Source organism: Sciurus carolinensis, unplaced genomic scaffold (genome assembly GCF_902686445.1).
Source record: "Sciurus carolinensis unplaced genomic scaffold, mSciCar1.2, whole genome shotgun sequence".
Taxonomy (NCBI): domain Eukaryota; kingdom Metazoa; phylum Chordata; class Mammalia; order Rodentia; family Sciuridae; genus Sciurus; species Sciurus carolinensis.
In genome coordinates, this window is record NW_025920118.1 from 1,228,441 (window position 1) to 1,250,433 (window position 21,993).

The following is a 21,993-nucleotide window of genomic DNA, read 5'->3' on the forward strand; positions in this document are numbered from 1 at the left end:
GATGGCTAGTCCCACAACTGCAAGCATGGCGGCTGTGTGAGCACCAGAACCTGGCCAGGCATGTGACCTCATAGCAGAGAGCCTGGCAGGTCCCTGTGGTTAAACATGGAGTTTCTATACTACCTGGCAGCTCTAGGCAGAGGCCCAAGAGACCTGGAAATGGGCAGGGGCCTTCTTCATCCTGGCCAAGAGGTTCCTTTGTTGGCAGACAGACACGGAACACTGTTAAGCCATGGAAAATAGTGATCAGTGCCCTGCACCAGGGTGGCAGGACCCTGGGCACCATGCCGGGCACCCTGCTGAGAGAGGCATGTTGGACAGGAATACCCCGCACTCCAGGTGGAAAAGTAGGTAAGGAGTGACCGGTGGGTCACGTGACACAGGCATGGTCTGGAGTTGGACAGTTGTGGACTGTGTGGATGCACAGGAGGCAGTATCCCACTTCTAATGGTCGCATTCAGCCCTGGGCAGCACTCCTGCAAATGCCTGTGGCTCAGCTGTGCCAGTGTGGCCACCCATGGAGTGCACAGTCCTCTGGAGAATGACCTCGGGTCCCCCTGTTGGGCCCCATGGGAATCCTCCCCTTCACCCTCCACTGATGTCTGCTGGAGGCCCAGGGCTCAGTGGGCACAGGAGGTCCAGCCTGGGGTTGTGACTGGGCATGGTCAGGAGGCCCTGTTGCCCTGCTGTCCTTGAGCAGAGCCCTTGGGTGGGAGATCAGCCGTGGAGGGCCAGGGTCAAATGGGCATGCTGGCCTCTTGACAGCTGGCATATGGGGCCAGCTCAGCCAGGCTTGAGGCTTGGGTGTGGCTGGACAGGGGAGGGTTTTGCACAGTGCGTAGTCTGAGCTCAGGAGCTGAGACAAGTAGAGCAGCTTCACCTACCTGAAGTGGCAGTTTGATGGTGTTTGGTACACTGATATGGTGACCCCTGCTTGGTCCACCCCACCAAGCCACTGACCTGCTCTGGGTGCAGGTGCTGTTCTGGATGCTGCACATGTGGTCTTGCCCAGTGAGTGTGCTGTGCATCTGGCTTCTTCCACTGGCTGTTCTGAGGCCTCCACTGTTTATGTGTTTCTCTCAGTGCTGGGGTGAAGCCTGGGGACAGCTGCTCTGGCTGGGCCTCGTCCCAGCCTGTGCGTGTGTCTCGAGAGGGCTCTTCTTTGATTTGTGAACTGACTTGGTGTGCTCAGGAGAACGGCTGGCCCGGGGCTTAGGAGCACTTGTCCGGGGCTGTGGTCTGTCTCCCCCCAGGTGGCCCCAGCTCCGTTCTGCCATTCAGTCAGTCAGTTGTCTGGGAAAGGTTCTTTCTGTGGGCCTTGGCTCCTTCATAAATGGATGACGGGGCTGTCTTGCTGCAGAGGGACAGGTGTGCCCAGGGAGCCCTTGCTGTCCCTTCGTGCAGCCCCAGGTCTGCTGGGCCCTGTGCCGAGGTGCCTCCCTGGGGTCTCCTTTGTCCTTGGGCTGGGCACCTCGTCTGCCCTAGGGTGGGTGGGACTAACTCACGGGAGATGTGGCAGGGACCCACCAGACTGGCCGAGAGCCACTGGGGTGAGGGCCTGCAGGAGGTACCTGGCTCCTGGGCACCACCTGGGCATCTCCCACTGCCAGTGCCTGTCCAGCAACTCTCTCTGCAGTCATCACGTGGGCAAGGTGGTATCCCTGCATGCAGTGGCTGCAGGACTGGCCATGGACTGTGTGTGGCAGGCCCAGCCCACCATGGTGCATGCCCTGGTGGACTGTCTGGGGGAGTTAGTGCACAGGACCCTGGCAGCCTGGCTGAGGAGGCATGGATGATGTGTGAGCCCCTGGGTGCAGGGCTGTGGGCATGACTTGGGGTGTCAGGAGCCAGGGAGCTGATGCGGGGCAAGGGAGAGTGGAAGGCACTGGGGCAGCACCCATCTGGCTCCTGCTGCCTGAATCCTGCACTGGCTTGTTTCCTGCCCCTCCCCATTGTGTCCTGCCCCAGCTAAAGACCTGAGAACCCTACAAGGTGGCCAGCAGACTTTGGCCCCCTCAGTCCTGCCCAGAGCACCCTCTCCTCCTCGGAGTCCAGCCTCACCCACTGGAGGAGGGCTGCACAGCCTTAGGGGTGGGTGTCAGAGTCAGATGCTCGGCTGTCTCCATGCCCCACTGGCCACCTGGGCCTGGGCACACTGTGGGTGCTGCTGGGCCTGGGCATGAAGGTGGGCTGCACCTGCAGAGTGGGTGATGGGGCTCAGTCCCCCCACTGCTGGGCCTGCGGTCCCATCTGGACACTGGGCTGCTTGGGGAGGGTGTATTCCCAGCAGAGACCTGAGGCTGCTGACCTCCTACCTCTTCCCTGCAGACCCTGGCAGGCCCCGGTGCCCAGGAGGCCAGCAGGGAGTACACTGGGCAGCACCGAGGCCAGTCCAAGGAAGTGGGGCTAAGGTGTAGACATGCACCCATCCCTCCTGAAGGGCCTCAGGTCCAGGGTTCCTTGGCTTCTGGAAAGCCCAGCCTCTGCTCCCACTCCAAGCAAGGGTCTGAAGCTGTTCAGTGGCCCTGTGGGATGGCTGTTTGAGGCTCCTCTGGGATGGCCAGCAAGCAGGGGGACATTTGGGAGCCCTGGTGCAGGTGACCTCTCCCCTTCTCCACCCTGAGCCCTCCCTTCTGCTGCTCAGATCCTCAGGTGCCTGCAGTCCAGTCCTGTCCCCTCCCCAGGCAGCCTGGGGCTGAATGTGTGACTCATGTGCTCTGGGCCTGTGGGGTTGGGCTTTGTTCTGACAGTCCTCTCTTCCCTCACAGACTGTCATCCTTAGGTGTGTGGTCAGCATGGACCCTGGCCTCTGTGCACACTGGTTGGTGGCCTCACTCTGCAGTTTTGACTGCTTCCTGAAGGCTGTCTTTTTCGTGCTGCTGCCAGAGAGATGAGCTGCCCAGCTGGACAGAAGCTGTGGCTTGGACCCTGAGGTCAACTCCGGAGGCCAGCAGCACCTGGGAAGAACCTCTCCCTTCTGAGCATCATTCCTCTGCACACCCAGACCCCTGGGAGGGGTGAGTGGAGAGGGGCTGACTTCAGTGCAGCTGCAGGCTCTCTCCTGGACCCCTGCCAGGAATTCCAGGTCAGCTCCCTGGAGCACATGCTGCCTGATGCCTCCAGCCCCGGAAGGGCAGTCTCAGGGCACAAGCTGGCTTTGGTCCTTGTGGGCAGTGGACCCTGCACATTTGGTCTGAAGGAGACTGGTCTGCTGAAATCGGAGGACTGAGAGCTCCTACTGGCCTGGTCAATAGCACAAGGCTCCATGCTGGTGGCCTCACCCATTTCTAGAGGGAGGGAGTGTCCCTGACCGTGGTGGGTTCCAGGCCAGTGTCCTGACCAGTGGACCTCTGATCCCGTGGGCAAGCAAGACCCATTGAAGCTTCACATTGTGGAGAACTATTGTGAGCCTTCCTTTCCCTGTGCCTCCCTTGTTCAGCCCCCTGAGGACTCGATGCTGGGAAGCCCAGCCCCTGGGGTGCAATAGAGGCTGAGGCTGGCCCAGGAGGAGTTCTGCAGTCCCGGCAGCCAAGCCCAGACCTGCTGAGCAGGGCCCTGTGCCCCACATGGCTGTTTGAAGTGCCCTCCCCTCTGGCTCCTGTGCCCACCCTGTAGATGCACCTGTCCCCAGGCTCCAGTGGGAGACCATGTGCTGGGTTGTCTACCTGGCAGAGAGGGCCCTGCAGGAAGCAGCCCCAGGGTTGTGTGGCCTTCAGGTCCCATTGGGGGGCACAGACTGGAAATAAAATCCAAACCGAGGTTTTCATTTTAGTTGCCCTGTGTCCAGTGATGTGCGAGGATGCTTTGTGAGGTGTGGTAGGCACTCTGGTCTGGTCAGGTGGAAGGGTGCAGATGCCTGGTCAGTGACATACCAGGATGCAATGTGAGGTGTGGTAGACTCTCTGGTCTGGTCAGGTGGAAGGGTGCAGATGCCTGCTCACTGATGTGGGAGGATGCTGTGTGAGGTGTGGTAGACTCTCTGGTCTGGTCAGGTGGAAGGGTGCAGACACCTGCTCAGTGATGTGGGAGGATGCTGGTCAGACAGAAATGTGCAAACACCTCTCACAGTCAAAGCTGCCAACAGTGCAGGGTTTGATGTGGCAGTAGAAATACAAGGGACAGGGACATTGCCATGGGAGGCTCCCAGGCTCCACGTGACCTTAGAAGATCAAGGAACAGATAGGATTGCCTGGCTGTTCAGAGGAAGAGGAACACAGGGGTCAGGCCCCACAGGTAACCGGAGGGCTGTGTCTGCCCTCCTTCATTCGTTGGGTCCCCCGACTGTCAGGCACAGGACCTCATTCCTCTGGAGCTTGATCACAGTACCAGTGAGAGCCTGGCCTTGCAGGGCAAGCCCTGTGAGGGCGTGGGCTAGGAAGGAGTGGCATCCTGAGGAAGCAGGGCACACTGAGCCCGGGATCTGGCAGAGGTGTCTGGCCAGTGGACGCTGTTTCCCACCCGGAGAGGCAGCTGTCTACCTGTTCCAGAGCGTGGCCTTGAGGCAGCTGCCATGTAAGAGGACGCAGATTCTCCCACACCACCTGTTTCAAGACACCAGTCCTGCAGACCCCTGGAGCTGAGGTTCACATGGGACCTTGAGGAACTGTTGTAGTTTTCTCACTCATGCAGACCACTGGGAACATGGAATACAGACTGAGTGTGGGAGAAGAAGCTCAGTCCGCCAGGCAAGCAGAGGTTCTGCACTCAGTGTGCAGCCCAGAGGCCTGGAGGGTCACAGGACACTGCTGGAAGGTGGACACATCACAGGGTTGAGACACCAACCACCAAGTTTTTCTAGCCCTGCCTGGCCCTCAGGACACTACAGCCCACCCTACCCTGCCCACCCCCAGCACCCCTGCTGCTGTCCTGGCTCCTTTCTCCTCCTGGGAAGCCTACCTGCTCCTCTCACAGTCTCCAGCTCCAGGCAATGTGGACAGGGCCCCAGAAGCTTCTTGGCAGCCATGTGAAGTCAGCTTAGGGTGGACACTGCTGTGCATGACCACCAACTGGGGGGTCTTGGCTCCAGCTGTCTGATGGGCAGCAGCCTTAGCGAAGGGTGCAGGGGTTGTGGCTCTGCAGGCTTCTGGGCTCCTGTCTGCACCTCCCAGAGCAAAGGCTGTGATCTAGTCCAGCACAGGAAGTTCTTCATGCCAAGGGCCCAGAGAAGCAGCATGTTGAAGAGGCAGAGATCAGTGGTCTGGCTCCAGGAAGAGAAGGCCCATCAGGGCAGGAACAGATGCAGCATCAGTGGAACAAGCAACGTGAGTCCAAGGCAAGGAAAACTAGGGATATCTTCTGGGCCCCAAAGTGGACATGAACAGATGCAAAGAGAAATGTGTCTTGGTGGCAAAGTTGGACATCCCCCCAATAAAAGTCACAAATCAAATGTAACCCTTATAAAAGCAGCAGAATGCCTTCCCCTGAATGTAAACAAGCTAACTAAAGGTCACGAGAGAGAGAGAGGAGCAAAAATAGCCTGGAGCACCCTGAAATGGAGAAGGGTGAGTATGGAGCCCACTGGAGGACTGGGCACCCTCACAATGGCACCTGAGAGGGAGGGTCTGCGTGTGCATTGTAAGACGGCCCAGGAGGCTGCCGGCCACTCACCTCCCAGGCTCTGCTCTGTGAGCAGGCAGAAGAAGCCTGGGGTGCCCACAGGTGGGGCCTGGCAAGCACTCCCAGGTGCTGGCAGCAGAGTTGGATACAGCCCCAGCCCCCAAGTCCCCCAACATGGGCCGTGTGCCAGCTCAGGTCCTTGCCACAGGCCACACCCACCCCAGGGCTGGACACAGACATGAGTTCTCCCCTGAGCTGAGTTGTCCCCATGCCCTGGGGCTGCACCTGTCAGAGCCTGTTGCCCATCACTGTCAGGTCGGCTCCCAGGGGAGGCTTCTGGAAAAGGGGTCTCCTGGTGTGTAGGTGATGCCAAGCCTCGGCAGTCCTGGGGGCTGTAGCCACACCTGAATCCACTCGCAGACACTTAGCAGCAAGTGGGGGAGGCAGAGATGACCTGGGCTAGAGCTGGATGGCCAGGAGGGGTCACCAGAAGTGAAAGCCAGCTGTCATGGGGTGATGAATAGAACAGATGCAGTGCTGGCAGTTACCATAGCCTGGCTCCTGGGGCTCCTGATTTGGGGAAGAGGCCTAGACTCTTGCTCCTAAAGGTGTTGGAAATTATCTTCATTCTTTTTCTCTTTTTGGAGACAAGGTCTCACTACATTATGGGGGGGGTGGGAGTGGGGCTCAGGCAGTCCTCCTGCCACAGCCTCGAGTGGCTGGGACCCCAGGTGTGGTCACTGTGCCCAGTGTTGCGACCCTTTGCATTCCATCTTTTGTCTGCAACACTGTAGCCCACCCTATTGAAGACTGATGGGTACTTTAGATCTTGTTAAAAAACTGCAGGAAGACAGAGAGGAACTTGCCTATTATATGAATTTTCTTTTGTGGGGCAAGGGGTGGACCCAGCAGGAGTTGCCCTGCTGAGCTCCACCCCAGCCCAAGACTAAGTTTTTAGGAAAAGTCTGTGGGAGGAAATCAGCAGCAGCAGATAGAAACACGTGCCAAACACAAGAGGTAACAGGCAACATTCTCAGCCTTAAAAATAAAAGCCTTTTATTTGGTTTTTCTCTGTCACTCCAGGAGCATCTGCATAGGGCTGCCTGTCAACTGCAACCTCACAGGACCTGGGCTCTGGAGTGCTGGCTTCGATGTCACCTTCTTGTAGGTGACGTGAAGATGCTGGGTCAGTGGTTGTGTGGTGGTTGCCATGGACACCATCTGTTCAAGTTTGCCTTCATAATTCAGCCGGAATTTTCGGGCAATCTGAGGAGAGAACAAGACAGATTGCCTTGTTTGAAGGGCCAGGACTGTAATTTCTTATTACCATTTGATTCTTTCAACTATAAGCATATTAATATTCTCACTGGATTTCACTTTAGAAATGGGAAAGAGAACAGGTTAAAAAAAAAGAAAACTGGGAGTAGACCAACAGGTGCTTGGGTTCTTCCCCACCAAGACCCCAAGTCTGGCACTGGACAAGCTCTCTAGCAGAAGGAAGGGTCAGGGCATCGCCAACCATGCTGAGGATGCCTCCAACTGCTCCCCAGTCTTGCCTGGGCTCTGATGCCAGCCCAGCCATTGCTGATACCTACAAATATGTCAGAAATATCAATGGCATGTGGAACCTCTCCAACACTGGAAAAAGTAGCAAAATATGAACTGAAAACTACAAAAATGCAAAGCTCCCTCAGTAATGCCCTGACATCATCTCTTCTCCAGGCCACGCCTGTCCAACAGCAGCAAGGGAAGCCTAGTTCCAGCCTCTGCCACCTCTGTGTGACCTGGGAGCTGACCGGGGGTGTCAGCTATACAGATAGTCTGTGGGATGTCTGAATAGCTCACCAGCCCTCTTGGTTGAAAATGTCACTTTAATAATTAACATCCCTGAAAAGGAGCCAGCAGGCCTCCAAGGGCACAGGGCCTCAGACCTGATGCCCATCAGAGCACACAAGCTGCTCAGGGGAGAGGCCCACTGAGGGCCTCTGATGAGGACGGTCTCCCTACAGGCTCTCTCCAGTCTTGGGAAAGAGAAGAACATGGAGCCACAGCACATTCCAGGAATGGGCTGGTTAAACTCCTGTGCCAACCCCTGCCCCACAGCACTGTCCCCTGACACCTGCTGTGGCATGCACAGGACTTGGCTATGACATGTCCGCAGCCAGAGGCTATAGGTTCAGAACTGACTCCTTCATCTTGTGTCCATGGGTGGAGAAGTGGCCTCTCAGCCTCCACTTCCTAATCTGGAAAATGGGGATAATAACACTTGACTCTGAGGGCCAAGGGGAGAGCTGGGCAAGTCTTCCTGCAAAAACCCAACATGGTCATGCAGTGGATGGTGACTTTACCACTAATGGATGTTCTCTTAAGCTCTCTGCAGAACCAGCCAAGGAAAAGTCCCTGCCTCTCCTTCAGCCCCACTTCCACAGTCCCCAGTCCCCAAGGCCCCTTCTCCAGGACACACTGTCCCTCACTCAGTGCAGGTTCCCAGGGACAACTGTCCAGTCCTGCCCATCTCAGAGTCATCCTCCTGCCTGGACATCCACCAAGGCCCATTCAGGGATCCTCTGCAAAACCCAACGTGTCTACTTTGAGCACTTCCTCTTCCCTGCTGGTGAGGGAGGGGTCTCATCCTAAGGTCACAGGATGGTAGAACACACGAGAGCTGACACCAGGCAGAGGAGACTGTGAGCAGGTTGTCAGTCACTCGTGTTCCCACCCTGGGGTGGGGGGACACTGCCTGCCATGCAGGGCCACATGGGGGGGGTTGGGGACAGCAAAAACAGAGGCCACAGGAGGCAGGCTTTGTAGCATCCAAAGGGCAAGGACACCCCAGATCCCCACCAGAGGATATGATTGGCTTGTTTGAATAATTCCACAGACTACCAGGAAGCTGAGATCCTTGACTCAGGGGTTAGCAGGAATTGCCTGCCATGCTCTCGGTGAGGAGGGTGGTTTGGCTGGAGGACCCTGCCCACCAGAGCAGAGAGGGGTGGGGTACTTGCAGCCAGTGCCCATGAGGCCCTCCTGGCTTCACCAGATGGACAGTCGTGTGGCCTGGTCTATAAAGCAGTGATATGACCAGGGCCTGTCTCCCTGTTGCACAAGGACCAGATGAGCTACACAGAGCAAGCTCCTAAGACAGGTCCAGCACAGGGAAGGCACCGCATTCCCTGGCAACCGCATGGTCGACCTGGCTGGTGGGTCGGAAAGCGGGTTGGGATTCAAGCCTGGGTTGGAACCCTGACTCTGCCCTTCCTGTTGTGTGGACTTGACCTCAGGACTGAGCAAGGGCTTGGGCCCTCTGGGGGCAGCCCCAGAGCAAGTATAATATCAGGCTTCCTCCCCAGCACCAAGGGGAGGCAGAGAGGAGGGCTCAGGGGGCCTGCAGGACAGGTCTAGCCACTCACTGGGCCCACAAGTCCACCACGTGACTGCCAAGAGTGGACACCCCAGAGGCAGGGCTGCCCCCTGGGTTCACGCTCCCCACCCACTCCAGTCTCTATGATTGACACAGTGCCCCTGTTGGTACCCTCCTCTCCTGTCCTAGGACAGAGGGCACCTGGGGAGCCCCTGATTCAGAGGCCACATGAGTGAGGCTTTGATCCCAGGCCCAGGTCAAGGGCACATCTCTTGGTCTGTGTTTGGCTTCTCATTCTCCCTGGCACAGACTCCCAAGGGAGAGTCTGACTGCTGACCACCAGCACTCACTGTGGGGTCCAGAGGACAGTGCCAGTTCCTTGATCTCCCATTGGCAGCTGCCCTCTGCGATCCATGTCCTCGGGATACCTCCCTGAGACTCCTTCCCTTTCTCCCAGCAACATGTTTGCTCTTTATCTGTCCCTCTGCTTCCCTCCCTCCCTTCTCCTTCATCCTAAGACCCCAGCTTCAAGAGTGAGGACCCAGATCTAAATCTTCCTTCAGGTTGTCCATGGGAAACTCAGTTGTTTAACGCTCTTCCAAGTCCTGGGCACAGGACCATACAGAGGAAGCCAGTGGGTGTTGGCTTTAGTGGAGGGAGTTTTCACACAGGAGAAGGTGCAAGGCAGAGTGATGTGGCCAGAAGCCAAGGAAGGCCTGGGGCTCCCAGGTGATGGGCTAGGCTTCTCCTCCTACAGAGCTGCAGGAGGGCACTGGATCCACATCACCTGGTGAGAGTGCCTTTCTGTTGCTTTAAGCCATCCAATTTGCAGAAAACTGCACCAGTGTGGACACTTCTGGAGCCTTGTGGGGGCCAACACTCCTATTCCTGCTGTGTGAGGTCCAGGGCAGTCCCTTGTGTCCCCAGAATCTGCAGGGAGCTCACATGGGTTCGTGGTTTTGCGTCAGTATGGTTATATATTTCTGAGGTGTGGCAGAGCCTCCAGCTAATGTCCTACAGGAACCTGAGGTCACAAGCTGGCATTAGCATAGCACCTGACCAAGAGACCCCCAGGGAGGCAGAAAGGGCAGGCACAGGCCTTTTAGGATGAGTTATACATTCACAGTTTAGCATTTTAAAGTGGAGTGAGCTTTGCTCAGTGGGGCACGATGGTCTCTTTATGCACCCACAAATGCTTAGCTGTCCACACAGCTCACAATTAATAAAAGATGGTTTATCAAAAAAGACCCCTGTATTTTTTTCAGCCTACCTGAATCAAAAAGTCATACAAATGGGGATTAGTCTTTTAATCATGTTTTTCTTTGGGTCTTCTAAACAATTTTCATAATGTTTTTCTGTCTGGGGGAAATTTTATATGGGAAAAGATTTATCTGGAAATGAGAATGAGGCTAGCAACCAGCTAGAGGGTAGGCAGGGTGGTAATTTTAATCTATGTGTACAGAACATTCCAGAGGCAGAACTGTAGGATGCTTGGCTGTGGGAAGTATTTACAATGTGTTTTCATAAACATTTTCTTATCCGAGCTTAACAACCTAGAGAGATATGTTTTCTGACACCAAATTCCATCAACATCTGATTAAAAATGTTTTTCCCTTTGGGGGAGAAAAACCTTAAAAGCTGCTCTGGACCACTAAGAAGGCTCAGTCAGGCACACAGGCCCTCTTAGGCTGGCAGAGAGGTGAGATGAAACTTTCATCGAGCTGTGAAATGAGTAGACCTGAGATTCTCAGACAGGAGTCACACTGTGTGTGTACAGAAACTTCCCGGGGCAGATCCAGGGGACTACCAGTCCTGGGATGCACTCAAATAAAAAATGCAACTGAAACTGGGAGATTTGGAGTCTGAGTGATCCTCTCTCTACTCACGTCAAGCTCTGGCTTCTGATGACCCTTTCCTGTGTGTCCTGTGCCATCCAGTCTGCAACCACAGCACTGAAGCTGGCCTTGGGGAAATTCTTGAGCTAACTGGATTTTGGATAACCTGCTTTTTATTCCTTACCCAGTGCCCCCTATGGTCTGCCCCTGTGAGAGCTCCATTCCTTCCTCCCAGCTGGTTAAAACCAGCAAGTCCAGCCCATCTCCAGCTGTGTGACCAGCTGGGCCTTGAGATGGGCTTGCAACCCCCAGTCCGGATATGGCACTTGGAAGAAAGTGCCACACAGCTGCCTTGGAGGAGTGAGTTGAGGGCTAAGCTTGGAAAATGAGCAAGCTGGGAAGAAATATGGCAGCTGACTGCATTCCTCTGATCCGGAAGCTCAAAGGCCTGGGTTCATCCTCTCTGTCAGCTCAAATCTCATCAAAGGCAAGCTGCATTTCCCATGGCAGAAACCCCTGACCTAGGCCTAGCCATGTCCCTAGGGTTGATGTCCTTGCTTGGTGATGTAAGGAGGAGAAGAGCTATGGAGCATCATGTCTCAGCCCACTCCTGCTTGGTTCCTGCAGCAGAGAAGTGTGTTCAATGCACTCAGAACACAGGCCTAATTGAAGTCTCCTTCAACCCAACTGCTGCTTAATAAGGTCCAGGAAAATGCCAGGTGCTACAGGCAGTAGAAGGAATTGAGCGGCCATGGTCTCAGAACCACTTACAAGTCCCCACAGGAGATGGACCCACTCTGCAGCACAGACCCATAGGCAGAGGCCTTGGAAAAGACTGCAGCAGGGGGAGCAAGAGCAGCTGCTGGACGTCTCCACTCTCTGTTCTAAGTAGCGAGCCTTTGTAGACTCCAGTGCCCCCTGTGGTGTCTGAATAAACGAGGGTGCTGAAAACAAGCTCGCTGCATTGGCAAGAGAGGAATAAATGAACAAAGTGGAGAAGAAAGCCACATCATCCTACACAAATGACAGCCAGGACCAGATTTACAGAGACCTTGAATGGCAGGCAGGCTTTGAAGCTTACATTTCAGTCTGTAGTTAATGTCATTTTGAGCAAGGGAGTGGGAGTTCATCTGTGTTTTTGAAAGAAAATTCTGCCAGCAGGGTGGAGAGTGCCCTGAAGGAGGGGAGACTTGAGCAGAGAAAACAGTCACATTCCAGGCAACTTGACCCTTACAGACTGAAAGGAGGGATTTTAGAAACAGATAAGCCTGGGCAATAAATTTGCAGATCTGACTTCTTGGCCAGAAGTTTTCCAGACTTGGGAATGATGCAATATATTAGCTCAAGGCCACTGGTTTAATGGCAGGGCTCAATTAGGAAATGGTGCCTGTAGGGTAACCTACATTTTCAGTACTTTTCCAGGCTGGGAACCTTGCCAGATGGCCCATGTCAGAAGACTCTGCAAGTCTTTCTCACTCTTACCAACAAGTGGGAAAGTGGCCATTTCCAGAAGTGGGTTTGGACATGCCCTTGAGTGACAGGTGGAAACACAATGCCAGAGTGTGCAGGGACACCAGGAGTAAGAAGGGGTCCTGGGCCTCTTGGCAGCCCCTAAGTAGCTGAACTTGCTCTCAGCATCATCATTCCAGCTGCAGTGGTGAAGAGGGTGTGAGCTCTGGAGCCCAAATTCCTAGTGGTGAAGATCTCGCTTGCTGCCTGTCTTCCTGCAGTGGCCCTCGCCTGGTCTCTACCCCAGGCCTCTGGCACTGCCAGCTTTGGGCTTTCCTTGAGATGTCTCCTAACACTGTGGGAAGAGGGGTGGAGAAGATGTGACCCAGAAGTCAATGATTGGTCCCCACCTTAGTTTAATCCTGTTGGGGGAGGTGCCATCTGCCACAGAGCTTCCTGTCCACCTATGATAGTGCCCATGTAGGTGTGGGCAGGCTGTTGATCCTGCATCTGATATCTGCCAGTGGGACTAAAGGGAATGACAGCTTCAGACTCAGGTTTGGAAGGGGACTCAGCTGAGCAGCTAGAAAGAGCCAGAGTGCCTGGCTGTGGATGCCAGGGCTTGGAATCCTGACTCCGACCCATGGGCACCTGACAAGTGGGATCTTTATGTCGTATCCATCAAGGCTTCTATCTGCCAGGGAGGAGGTGACCACACACAGAAAAGGAGTCAGCAAATAGAAATGCTCACAGAGCGAGGGGCACACTTGAAGTATTTGGGAAGACAACTTCAGAGAAAGGAGGAGAAGAGCATCCCCACAGATGAGAGCACAGTGCTGGGTCCCTGGGAAGACATAGCCCATCCTCTGGGCAGTACCTGATGTGATTCACAGTTTAGGTGGGGGACTCCTGCAGCTTTTCAGGCCACGGATGACACTAGGAGTCAGGGACTAGAAAGAAGTGCAGGGCGACACCTGCAAAGGATTCTTAGAGTTTTTCTCCTCCCTCCTCCTCACCTCCTCCCCTCCTGGTTCTCCTTTTGTAGAGAATGCTATGTTTTCTAACATTGCTTGAGTCTGCACACTCACTTCCTGGCATCCATTCTGTTCTCTGCAGTCTGCCTTCTGTCCCTGAAACCTGATGAGCTTGTGTCCAGGAGGACACCAGTGACCCTCTGACTGCCAAATCCTGGCCTTTGGCTCTGTTGACTCCACACAACTTTGAACTTTCTTTTGGTGACCAGGATGTCACCACTCTCTCCTGCTCTCCTTCCATCTCTCCAGCTGTGTATCCTCATCCTTCCTGGCTCTTGCCCATGTCCCAGTTCTTTGTTATTATTATTGGTAATTTGTTGATACTGGGGATGGGCCCAGGGGTACTGATTCACATTCCCAGTTCTTTCCATTTTTTATTTTGAGGAAGGGTCTTGTTAAGTTGCTGAGGCTGGCCTTGAACTTGAGATCCTCCTGCCTCAGTGTCTGGAGTTCCTGGGATTAATGCCCATAACACTTCTCCGGCCCCAACCCTTTTTGGCATTCTTGAGATTTTTGCCCTTGCCTTTTGCTGCATCTGTGTGCACACTTGCACACACAATTCTGGGGATACATCACACCCACCAGTGACTTCGTTTTGTCTTTGGATGTAGCCCTGTCACACTGTTTCTCTTCTCTGAGGTCTTCCTCACCTCCCCAGGCACTGGCTCCATGGCAGTTTCTCCATTTCCCATTTATAGCACTTAATCAGATGGCATATCTGTCCCTCCTATTATATTGAAAAATTTCGAACACATTCACACTACATCGTGGGTGCCTGTTTTCCTGGGGTTGGAGCCAGGATCTCATGTATGCTAGGCCATCGACTATGCCAGGCAAGCCCGGTGCCACTGAGCTGCATTCCCCAGCCTCCACACTGCACTTTGATTACACCCTTCATAAGAGAGCCCGAAGCAGCCACCCTCTGAGTTTTTCTTGGTTACAGAGCCCATCACTTTTAGCTAGGAATGTGGCCACTTTTAGTTGGGTATATAAACAGGTTCCATTTCTCAGCCTTTCTTGCAGTTACATGTGCCCATGTGACCAAGTTCTGGCCAGTGGGATGTAAGGGGGTGTGCAGTGTGCACCAGAGGTTTCATGCCATCCTTGCTCCTACTGGCTCTCTCAAGGTGGACCATACTGTGTAGTAAAGGCAAAGCAGGGGGACAGAATGAACCTGAGTCCCCAGGGTGAGGGATAAGACACCTGCATCCACATTGGTCAACTATCAGGATTGAGATCCAAGACCTCCCGAGTCAACACAATTTACTCTGTGATCCATAAAAGTTCTTGTTCAGCAAGATTTGACTGTAAACCAATAACTAGTTTCAATGTTTGCTTCAGGAAATTTATAAGAAAGAATTTATTCTAACAAAAGTTTGCTCATCTTGGCCAATAACTCCACCTCACTGGGACAGATTGTTCTCCTAGACAAACAGCTCATTTATCAAACAACTAAAGTTTATCCATCAAGACTCAAATTTTCAAGACTTGGTGTGTCCACCAGGCCTAAATGTCACATCAAAACTGGACCCAATCCTATTTTTTCCCAGCACTGAGAGATCTGCTTTGAACTCTCGAGCCAAGACCCCCACACCTGCCAAAACTGCCTGGGTCCCTCACCCCACACAGTGTCCTCAGGGGACTGCTTAGGTGGTCCCCTCTCCTACTGCAGTTGGTTCCAGGATCTAGCTTTCATTCGTTAGCAGGTTACCCTGGTGGTTTTCAGGGGAACTGGCAGTTGACAGTGATCCTGGGGGGCACTTATCAGCCCTGAACTTCATTCACATGAGAGAGACCTAAACTTCTATCTCATCAGGATACTTTTACTTTGGGTTTTTGATCACTGGCAGCCAAACCTGATCCCAGGGCACGTCCCCTCCCCCTCCACACCATGGCCATCCTTTTTTTTTTTTTTGGTGCTGGGGGTTGAACCCAGGGCTTGAGCATGTGAGGCAGGCACTCTACCAACTGAGCTACATCCCCAGTCTCACCATGGCCATCTCCATGCCTCACACGGGGCTACCATGTAAGTGCTCTGCACCTGAGAAAGGCATAGGACCAGAGCATGTGGTCTCACTCTGGGACATGTCGAGCTGTAGCATTTCTTGTACAATTTTGATGTGAACCCAGCAAAACTGGCTCTCAAACAATCAGATGGGCCAGGAGTGCAGCTTACTTAGCATGTAGGTTCCAGTCCCTAGGCCCTGTCCCTAGCCATACCCCCTCCCTAACACAAACACACAGTATGGTAAAGTGTGTGTCTAGGCAGGCATTGTTCCCTTCAACTTCTTTACCTTAGAAATTTGCTCATCTATCTTAATAATATCAGTATTGCTTGAGACATTTTAAAATAACTTTTATAATTACAGTTTGATTTGCAACCCTAGTGGTTGATAGAGTAGACTGTCCTTTTGTTCAAAACCTCTTTGTATGGATAATTTCAAATATATTCAAAAGTGGACAGGATAGCCTAGTGAATGATGGTCACCTCAGGACCATCTTATTCCATCTGTGTCCGGCTTCTCCCTTTCTCCATATGAATTATTTTATAGCTAATTCCATATATCATATTATTTCACCCACAAATATTTCAGTGTGTCTTCGTGAAAGAGAAGGATGGTGGTGGTGGTGCTGCTGCTGCTGCTGGGGACTGGACCCAGGGTGCTCTACCCCTGAGCCACCTCACTAGACATTTTTATTTTGAGACAGGGTCTCACTAAGCTGCTGAGGCTGGCGGTGAACTTGTGATTCTCCTGCCTCACCCTCAGGAGTTGCTGGCATTACAGATGTGTGCCACCATGCCTGGGGAAAAGATTATTTCCTTCTTATTTGGGGCACTGGGGATCAAACCTGGGTCCTGCACGTGCTGGGGAAGTACTGTACCACTGAGTTCCACCTCCAGCTTCTTTAAAAACATCAGGCATATTTCCATTGTCCCACCTCAAAATTCATCATGATTTCCTAATATATGTATTTTGAATGGCATTTAAATTTTTTTTTCTTACTATTTGTTCAATACAAGATGGAAATAAAGTTCATATGCAGCTATTGGTGATGGTGCAAGTCTGTTTTCTTTAAAATTTTTAATTAAAGGGAAAATATACATAGAAAAAGAGAATATGAACCTAAGTGTATGGCTCAATGGTCTCCCAATTTCCTTTTAATATGTAGGTTGAACTTTCTCATTTTCCATTTAAAATTCATTGATGATGAATGTCTGCTTTGAATCCCCAGGTCTTCACTTCTTGAATCTGCAATGGTTTGGATCTGAAATATCCCCCCACCCCAGGCTCTCAAGGTCTCCAGTGCTGAAGGCATGGTCACCAGCTCATGGAAATGTAAGAAGGTGGCAAAACCTTTAGGAGGAGGCACCAGGTGGAAGAAGTCAGGTCACTGGGGGTGTGCCCATGAAGGGTTTATTGGGACCCTGACCCTTTCTTCTTTCTTCCTGGTCACCTTGAGATGAGCAGCTTTGCTCCACCGCATGCTCCTATTATGCTATTCTGCCTTGTCAGTAGTCCCCCAAATAACAGAGCCAACTGACCATGGACTGAAATGTCTGAAACCATGAACCAAAATAAACTTTTCTCCCTTTTAAGTTTATTTTCTCAGGTATTTTGTCACAGTGACAGAAAGCTAATGGGATCATTTCCCACAGTGTTTCCCATTTTTCTGTTCTCAATTTCTTGTAAATTGATGATTACATCTAGAGGTTCATCAGATCAGGTTGGCATTTTGGTAAGATCATTTAATAGCTGTTTACTACAACCAGGAGACTCACTGTAACTGAACAGCCTTTTCCAGCAATGTTTATCTTCCTTCCTTCCTTTTCTGTAGTGCTGGGACCTAACCCAGGAGCTTACCACATGCCAGGCAAGCACACTACCATTGACCTACATCGCTAGAGAGCTGCCTCTTTCAAACCATCTTTTGATCATGGATGTGATTTCTACATACAAGCAAAATCCATTCAGATTGAGTGTAGCGAGTCATGTGGATGACTGAGTTGAAAATGACGGTATGAGTTGAAAAATAAGGTGTGATCACATAAAGAATGATTTACTTGTGAAGTTGGTAAACAGGCCCTGAAGGAAATTCCAAAACTGTTCCATGCAAAGGCAGCCCTAAACAGCCACACAGGTGACTAATATGATCCGAACAACAGTGACATTGATTGAGAAATTGCATGGTGCTTATATAGCCACTTTTCTGTGTGGGTAGACATGCCAGACATCCTTTGTAGTCATTAACCCCTTTTCCGGACCCTTGCATCTCTCAATGTGTTGCATTTAAGTTTTAGAACCAGAGTTGGGGTGGCTGTGCTCTTGCTGCCAAGAGAGACCTGTCTAGCAGCCCACTGATGACGCTCCTCGCTTGTCTTAACTCCATCCCATGGTCTGACACTAAAGATGTAGGGCTGTTGACAGGGCTGCTTCTGGGTTCCACGCAGCCCGTCCCCAGTCCTGGTGTTGGCATCCTGTCCATAACTGGCGAGAATGTGGTCAGGGTACTATCGGTTGCCTGCTGCTATGGGCAGTCAACAAAAAAAATGAGGAAGTTCAGGAAGAAGCTCAGAGGCAGGTACTAGCCCGGGCAGCAGCAGCGAGGGAGGCACAGCCTATTCTCACAATTCGCAGACCTGCCCATGCAGCTCCTCAGGTTGCTCTAAGCCCCTTCGAGACCCATTACACGCCGCTATAGGCCGAGCCCCGCCCCTCTCCCAGCCCCGACTCCAGTCGCAAACTGGGCGGAGCCACAGGGCCTCTAGGGAGACCCGCCATGCATCAGGACTGATGTCTTCTCATGCTCCTCTCACCCTCTGGGACCCAAGGGCGCGCTTGCGCAGTCCAGGCCGGTGCAGGATATCACCCCACCCCCTCCCTAGCAACCCCCCGCCCGCCCCCGCCCGCCCCCGCCCAGGACGCCTCCACGCACGCGAGGCCCTTTCGCACCCGCCCCGCCCTCACCGTCGCCATAACAACCGCTCAAGCCCTCGCTGCGCCCCTCGCTTCTCCCGCCCAGCCACCTACCGGGAACCAGCGGTTGAACCATGGCCGCCCAGTACTGAAACTGTGAGGGCACAGCGGGGCCGCCGGCATGGGCTCCTCCCGCCGCTCTGCAACCCGGCCGGCCTTTCTAACAAGAGGTAAGTGCGCGGCGAGGCGGGCTCTGAGCGCGCCCCAGGGCGGCCAGGGGATGCTCTGGCCACTTCCTGCCCGCCCGCCGGCGGAGCCCGAGCCAGAGCGCCCCCCGGCCACGTCCCGAGTCTCTCCTGCGGGAGCCGAACTGCGGCCACAGCCCTGCAGTTCCGGACCCGCGGGGCTCCCCTGGCCCCAGCACGACAGTTGTCATGCAACTGAGGCAGCCGGTCCTGGACGCCCGCGCAGTGTACCCGAGCTGGCACCTGGCGGGGTTCAGGGAAGCACGAGTTGGCAGGTCCTTGGTGTAGTCACTTCAGGCTCCGCAGGCCGGGGAATCCCGTTGGGTGGATGGATGTATGGTTTCTTAAAGGAGCATCACGCTTGTCTTGCATCCTCTCCCCACCCGTTCTCTCTCCGTAAGTGTCCTCTTGTCTGGGAGATAACCATAAAATTAATTTTCCCAAGATAATCTTTCCCAAACCTCGTTTTACAGAGATGGAATTAGGGAGGGCAAATGACTTGCTGGAGGTCACCCAGAGTTATTCCCTAGCAGTTTTCCTACTATCAGATGGCTTGTTTTCCAGCATAATGTGCTCCTTCAGGGAGATGTGCCAAATAAACACCAGAAGAAGTTCCAGACCTGTTTAAAGTAATGTAAACATTGAAGAAATGCGATAATATAGACAGCAGTTTTCTGAAGTAACAGACTCATGATTTCTTTTTTTTTTTTACAGCTAGACTTTGGGATCCTTGAGGATATTCAGCTATGCACTTTTGAATATCCTTTCATCATATTCAACATGAGATAACATTCTTAATGATTATCCTCAGCAGGACAGTTAGGCTTATTGGATTTATTTTTCATCCTCACTTTTTCCTTCCTCACTTTAAGTCAGGTGAGTAGAGTCCCACGTGTGTCTTCAGGAAACTCCAGGTAGGCTGGCACTAGAGTGACCTTGTGCTGGAAGGGGCTCCTTGATGTGTGCATGAAGCCTGAGCAGGGTGGAAGCATTAGAGCACCACTGCTCTTTGAGGCTGGAGAGATCAGGGAGCCCCTTGAGCCAGAGTGCTTAGCCTCCCAGCCATTGAAGACAGGCCTCTGAAATTGTAGTATACACAGAAGACAGGACATGATAAAAGTACTCTTTGGAAACAGCTTTTTGAGGAGTACTCCATAATTTGAGATACATACTGTTTTTCTCCCTGTTTTTTTGTGTTTTCCCTAGAGCTGAGTGAGATGTTAACCATTTTTTATTTGGCTATCAGTTGAAATTGTTCAAGAGAAAATTATTGGCATAATTGAATCCTAGCATTTTCTTGCTAGGAAGGAGGAGTTTGTGGAACACAGTGTAGGGGACCAGCCATACAGATGAGGGCAACAGAGGCTTCCACCCTCAGACCAGCGTGGTTCCCCTTGTTCCACTTGGGCGTTCTTTGCCTTTTTTATTGTCTTAACTACCTCCCCCTGCCCTTGTGTATTTCAGTATCTTTTGATCTATGCATGCATAGAATCGTGACTTATTATGGTTTCTTTTTAGCCTTAGAATGTGGGATGATATGTTGATGCAGACTGATTTTTTTCTATATAGTGATGGTTTATCACATATGGGTATGTTTTGCAGGTGTGAGAGGATTGCTATTGTACTACAATCATGATGCAAAAATACCAGTCACCAGTGAGGGTGTATAAAAACCCCTTTGAATTAATTATGAATCTAAGTAAAGTACATTTCCATTTACTATTTGTCTTCTTATTTTTTAAGTCTTAGAATTTGTTGCTCTATAAACTTAACATTCATTGTTCCCATTGATTCACTTACTGTGTTTATATGCTTATGAACTGTATCATCTGTAAGATGTTTTTAAATAAGCCTCTGAAAATCTGCACCTTTGTGTTTTAAAAACACACCTCGGCATTGTAAGGAATTTCCATGGAACCATGCTGGATACGGGAAATCACATAAGGGAGTTTATTAAGCAAACAGTGTCTCCCTGCAGGGTAAGAGAGAAAATGAGAGGAAAAGAGAAAGGAAAAAAAAGGGCATATGCTAGAAAGAGTGGCAAGCCAGGAGGCTAGAGAAAAGTGAGTAGAACAGACAGAAGGAAGGAAAAAGATGGCAGGGAAGCTACAGTAAAACAGTTGAATTCTGCCAGGCTAACAGGGGACCAATATTGGAGAAGGATACTTGCAAGCTGACTGATGAACCAATAGCTAGCTAGGATGTTCACAGGTTGACAAGTGGTTTGGAGGCGGGGAAAATAGTTGTACCTGATGGGCGGGAGAGCAGCTTTATACATTACAAGCATCATGTGTGAATTCACGTTAATTCGCCCTTTAAAAACAGAAGTGGGATTCTGAGTAAACACTTCCTATGAATTTTGTTCTGTTTTTTTCTTTTCAGTTAAAGTGGCACAGTGATCTGGTGCATGGGTTCCAGTATGTGGAGGCCTGCTGTGGTCGTGAGTGACTGCTAGTAGTCTCAGAAGGAGCGCTGGAGGGTGGCGTCCCTCAGATATTGTTAGGCAGCTGCTGCACAAGCTTCTCACCTAACACAAATCTGAGTTGAATCTCACACATGAGATAACTGAAGTCTCATTTTCTTCTTTTTTGTTACTTGCCTAAAAATTAGGCTAAAAATAAACATTTTACTGGACAGAAAAATGGTTCTAGTCACTTGTAGGGTACTATATGATATTCCTTGCCTTCTATTCTGTTATTATTAGTGTATGACATATATTCAGGAACATATGATAACTACAGGAAAAGGCTCTCACTATCACACACCCTGAGGAAATGTGACAGTGAACACACCAGGTTCCCGACCCCAGAGTCAGGAAGCAGAACATAGCAGCCCCCATTTGAAGTTGCACTTGGTTTCTTTGGGTCCCTGCTCCCCACCCTCTCAAAGTGTGCCACTATCCTCATTTTATTGCTTAAGGTGATTATTGCCTGTTTGTGTTATTTATGTAAATAGAAATTTAGGTGTTTTTGATCTGGCTGCTACTGCATTATGTTGTGAGCTTTGTCTAGATCAGTACAATCTTGAAAAACAAAATAATGGACTGGGGTTTTGCTCCAGTGACATAGCCCTTGCCTGTTATTCACAAGGCCCTGAGTTCCATTTCCAGTTTGCACCCCCCAACCCAAAGTCAAAAGAAAAACTCCAGTCCTTCTAAGGGATCAAGGGGAAGTGTTGTGAGTGTTTTATTGAGGTGTAACTTACATATAGTAGTGTATTGGCTACGTGTTAACCGCACATTTTGATCAGCTTTAAGAAGAGTCGCCCACACCTCTGTCAAGACAGAACCCCAGAAAGTTCCCTTGTGCTCTTCTCTGGCAGTGGTGAGACTTGTTTGTGTGTATGGGTGTTTCTTAAAAGCAGTCCTGTGTCTCCCTTAAATGAATCTAAGTGGTGCTGCCCTAACTAGCAAATGAGGGACATGTCTGAAAGCCCTCTGCTGTCTGCATCTGTCTGCTGGCGAGGGTTTGTGTGGACAGAGGCAGCTCCAGCCCTCTTGAAAGGGAGTTCTGTTAGCAGCCACACATGTGGTGCCTTAGGAGTCACACAGACATTGAGGATTTCCAGCTGGGACCAGCTGGAGCCTGGTGGTGGAGG

At 51.8% G+C, this 21,993-nt stretch overlaps 1 protein-coding gene across 1 annotated transcript; it reads right to left on the reverse strand.

Moving 5' to 3' along the window:
* Window positions 1–6,608: 6,608 nt before the first annotated feature.
* Window positions 6,609–18,558, reverse strand: LOC124973625 (peroxynitrite isomerase THAP4-like). Its single transcript, XM_047537455.1, has 2 exons — window positions 18,266–18,558; window positions 6,609–6,822 (listed from the first exon to the last, which is right to left on the reverse strand). The coding sequence occupies exons 1-2, from the start codon at window positions 18,332–18,334 to the stop codon at window positions 6,631–6,633; spliced, it is 261 nt and encodes an 86-aa protein (XP_047393411.1). The 5' UTR covers window positions 18,335–18,558; the 3' UTR covers window positions 6,609–6,630.
* Window positions 18,559–21,993: the final 3,435 nt, after the last annotated feature.

Excerpts from the sequence above, each read along its gene's own strand:
- LOC124973625 (XM_047537455.1), bottom strand. The coding sequence starts at position 18,334 with ATGCCGGCGGCCCCGCTGTGCCCTCACAGTTTCAGTACTGGGCGGCCA. Across the intron at positions 6,823-18,265 it reads GGTTCAACCGCTGGTTCCCG|ATTGCCCGAAAATTCCGGCT; the intron begins GTAGGTGGCTGG and ends TTCTCTCCTCAG.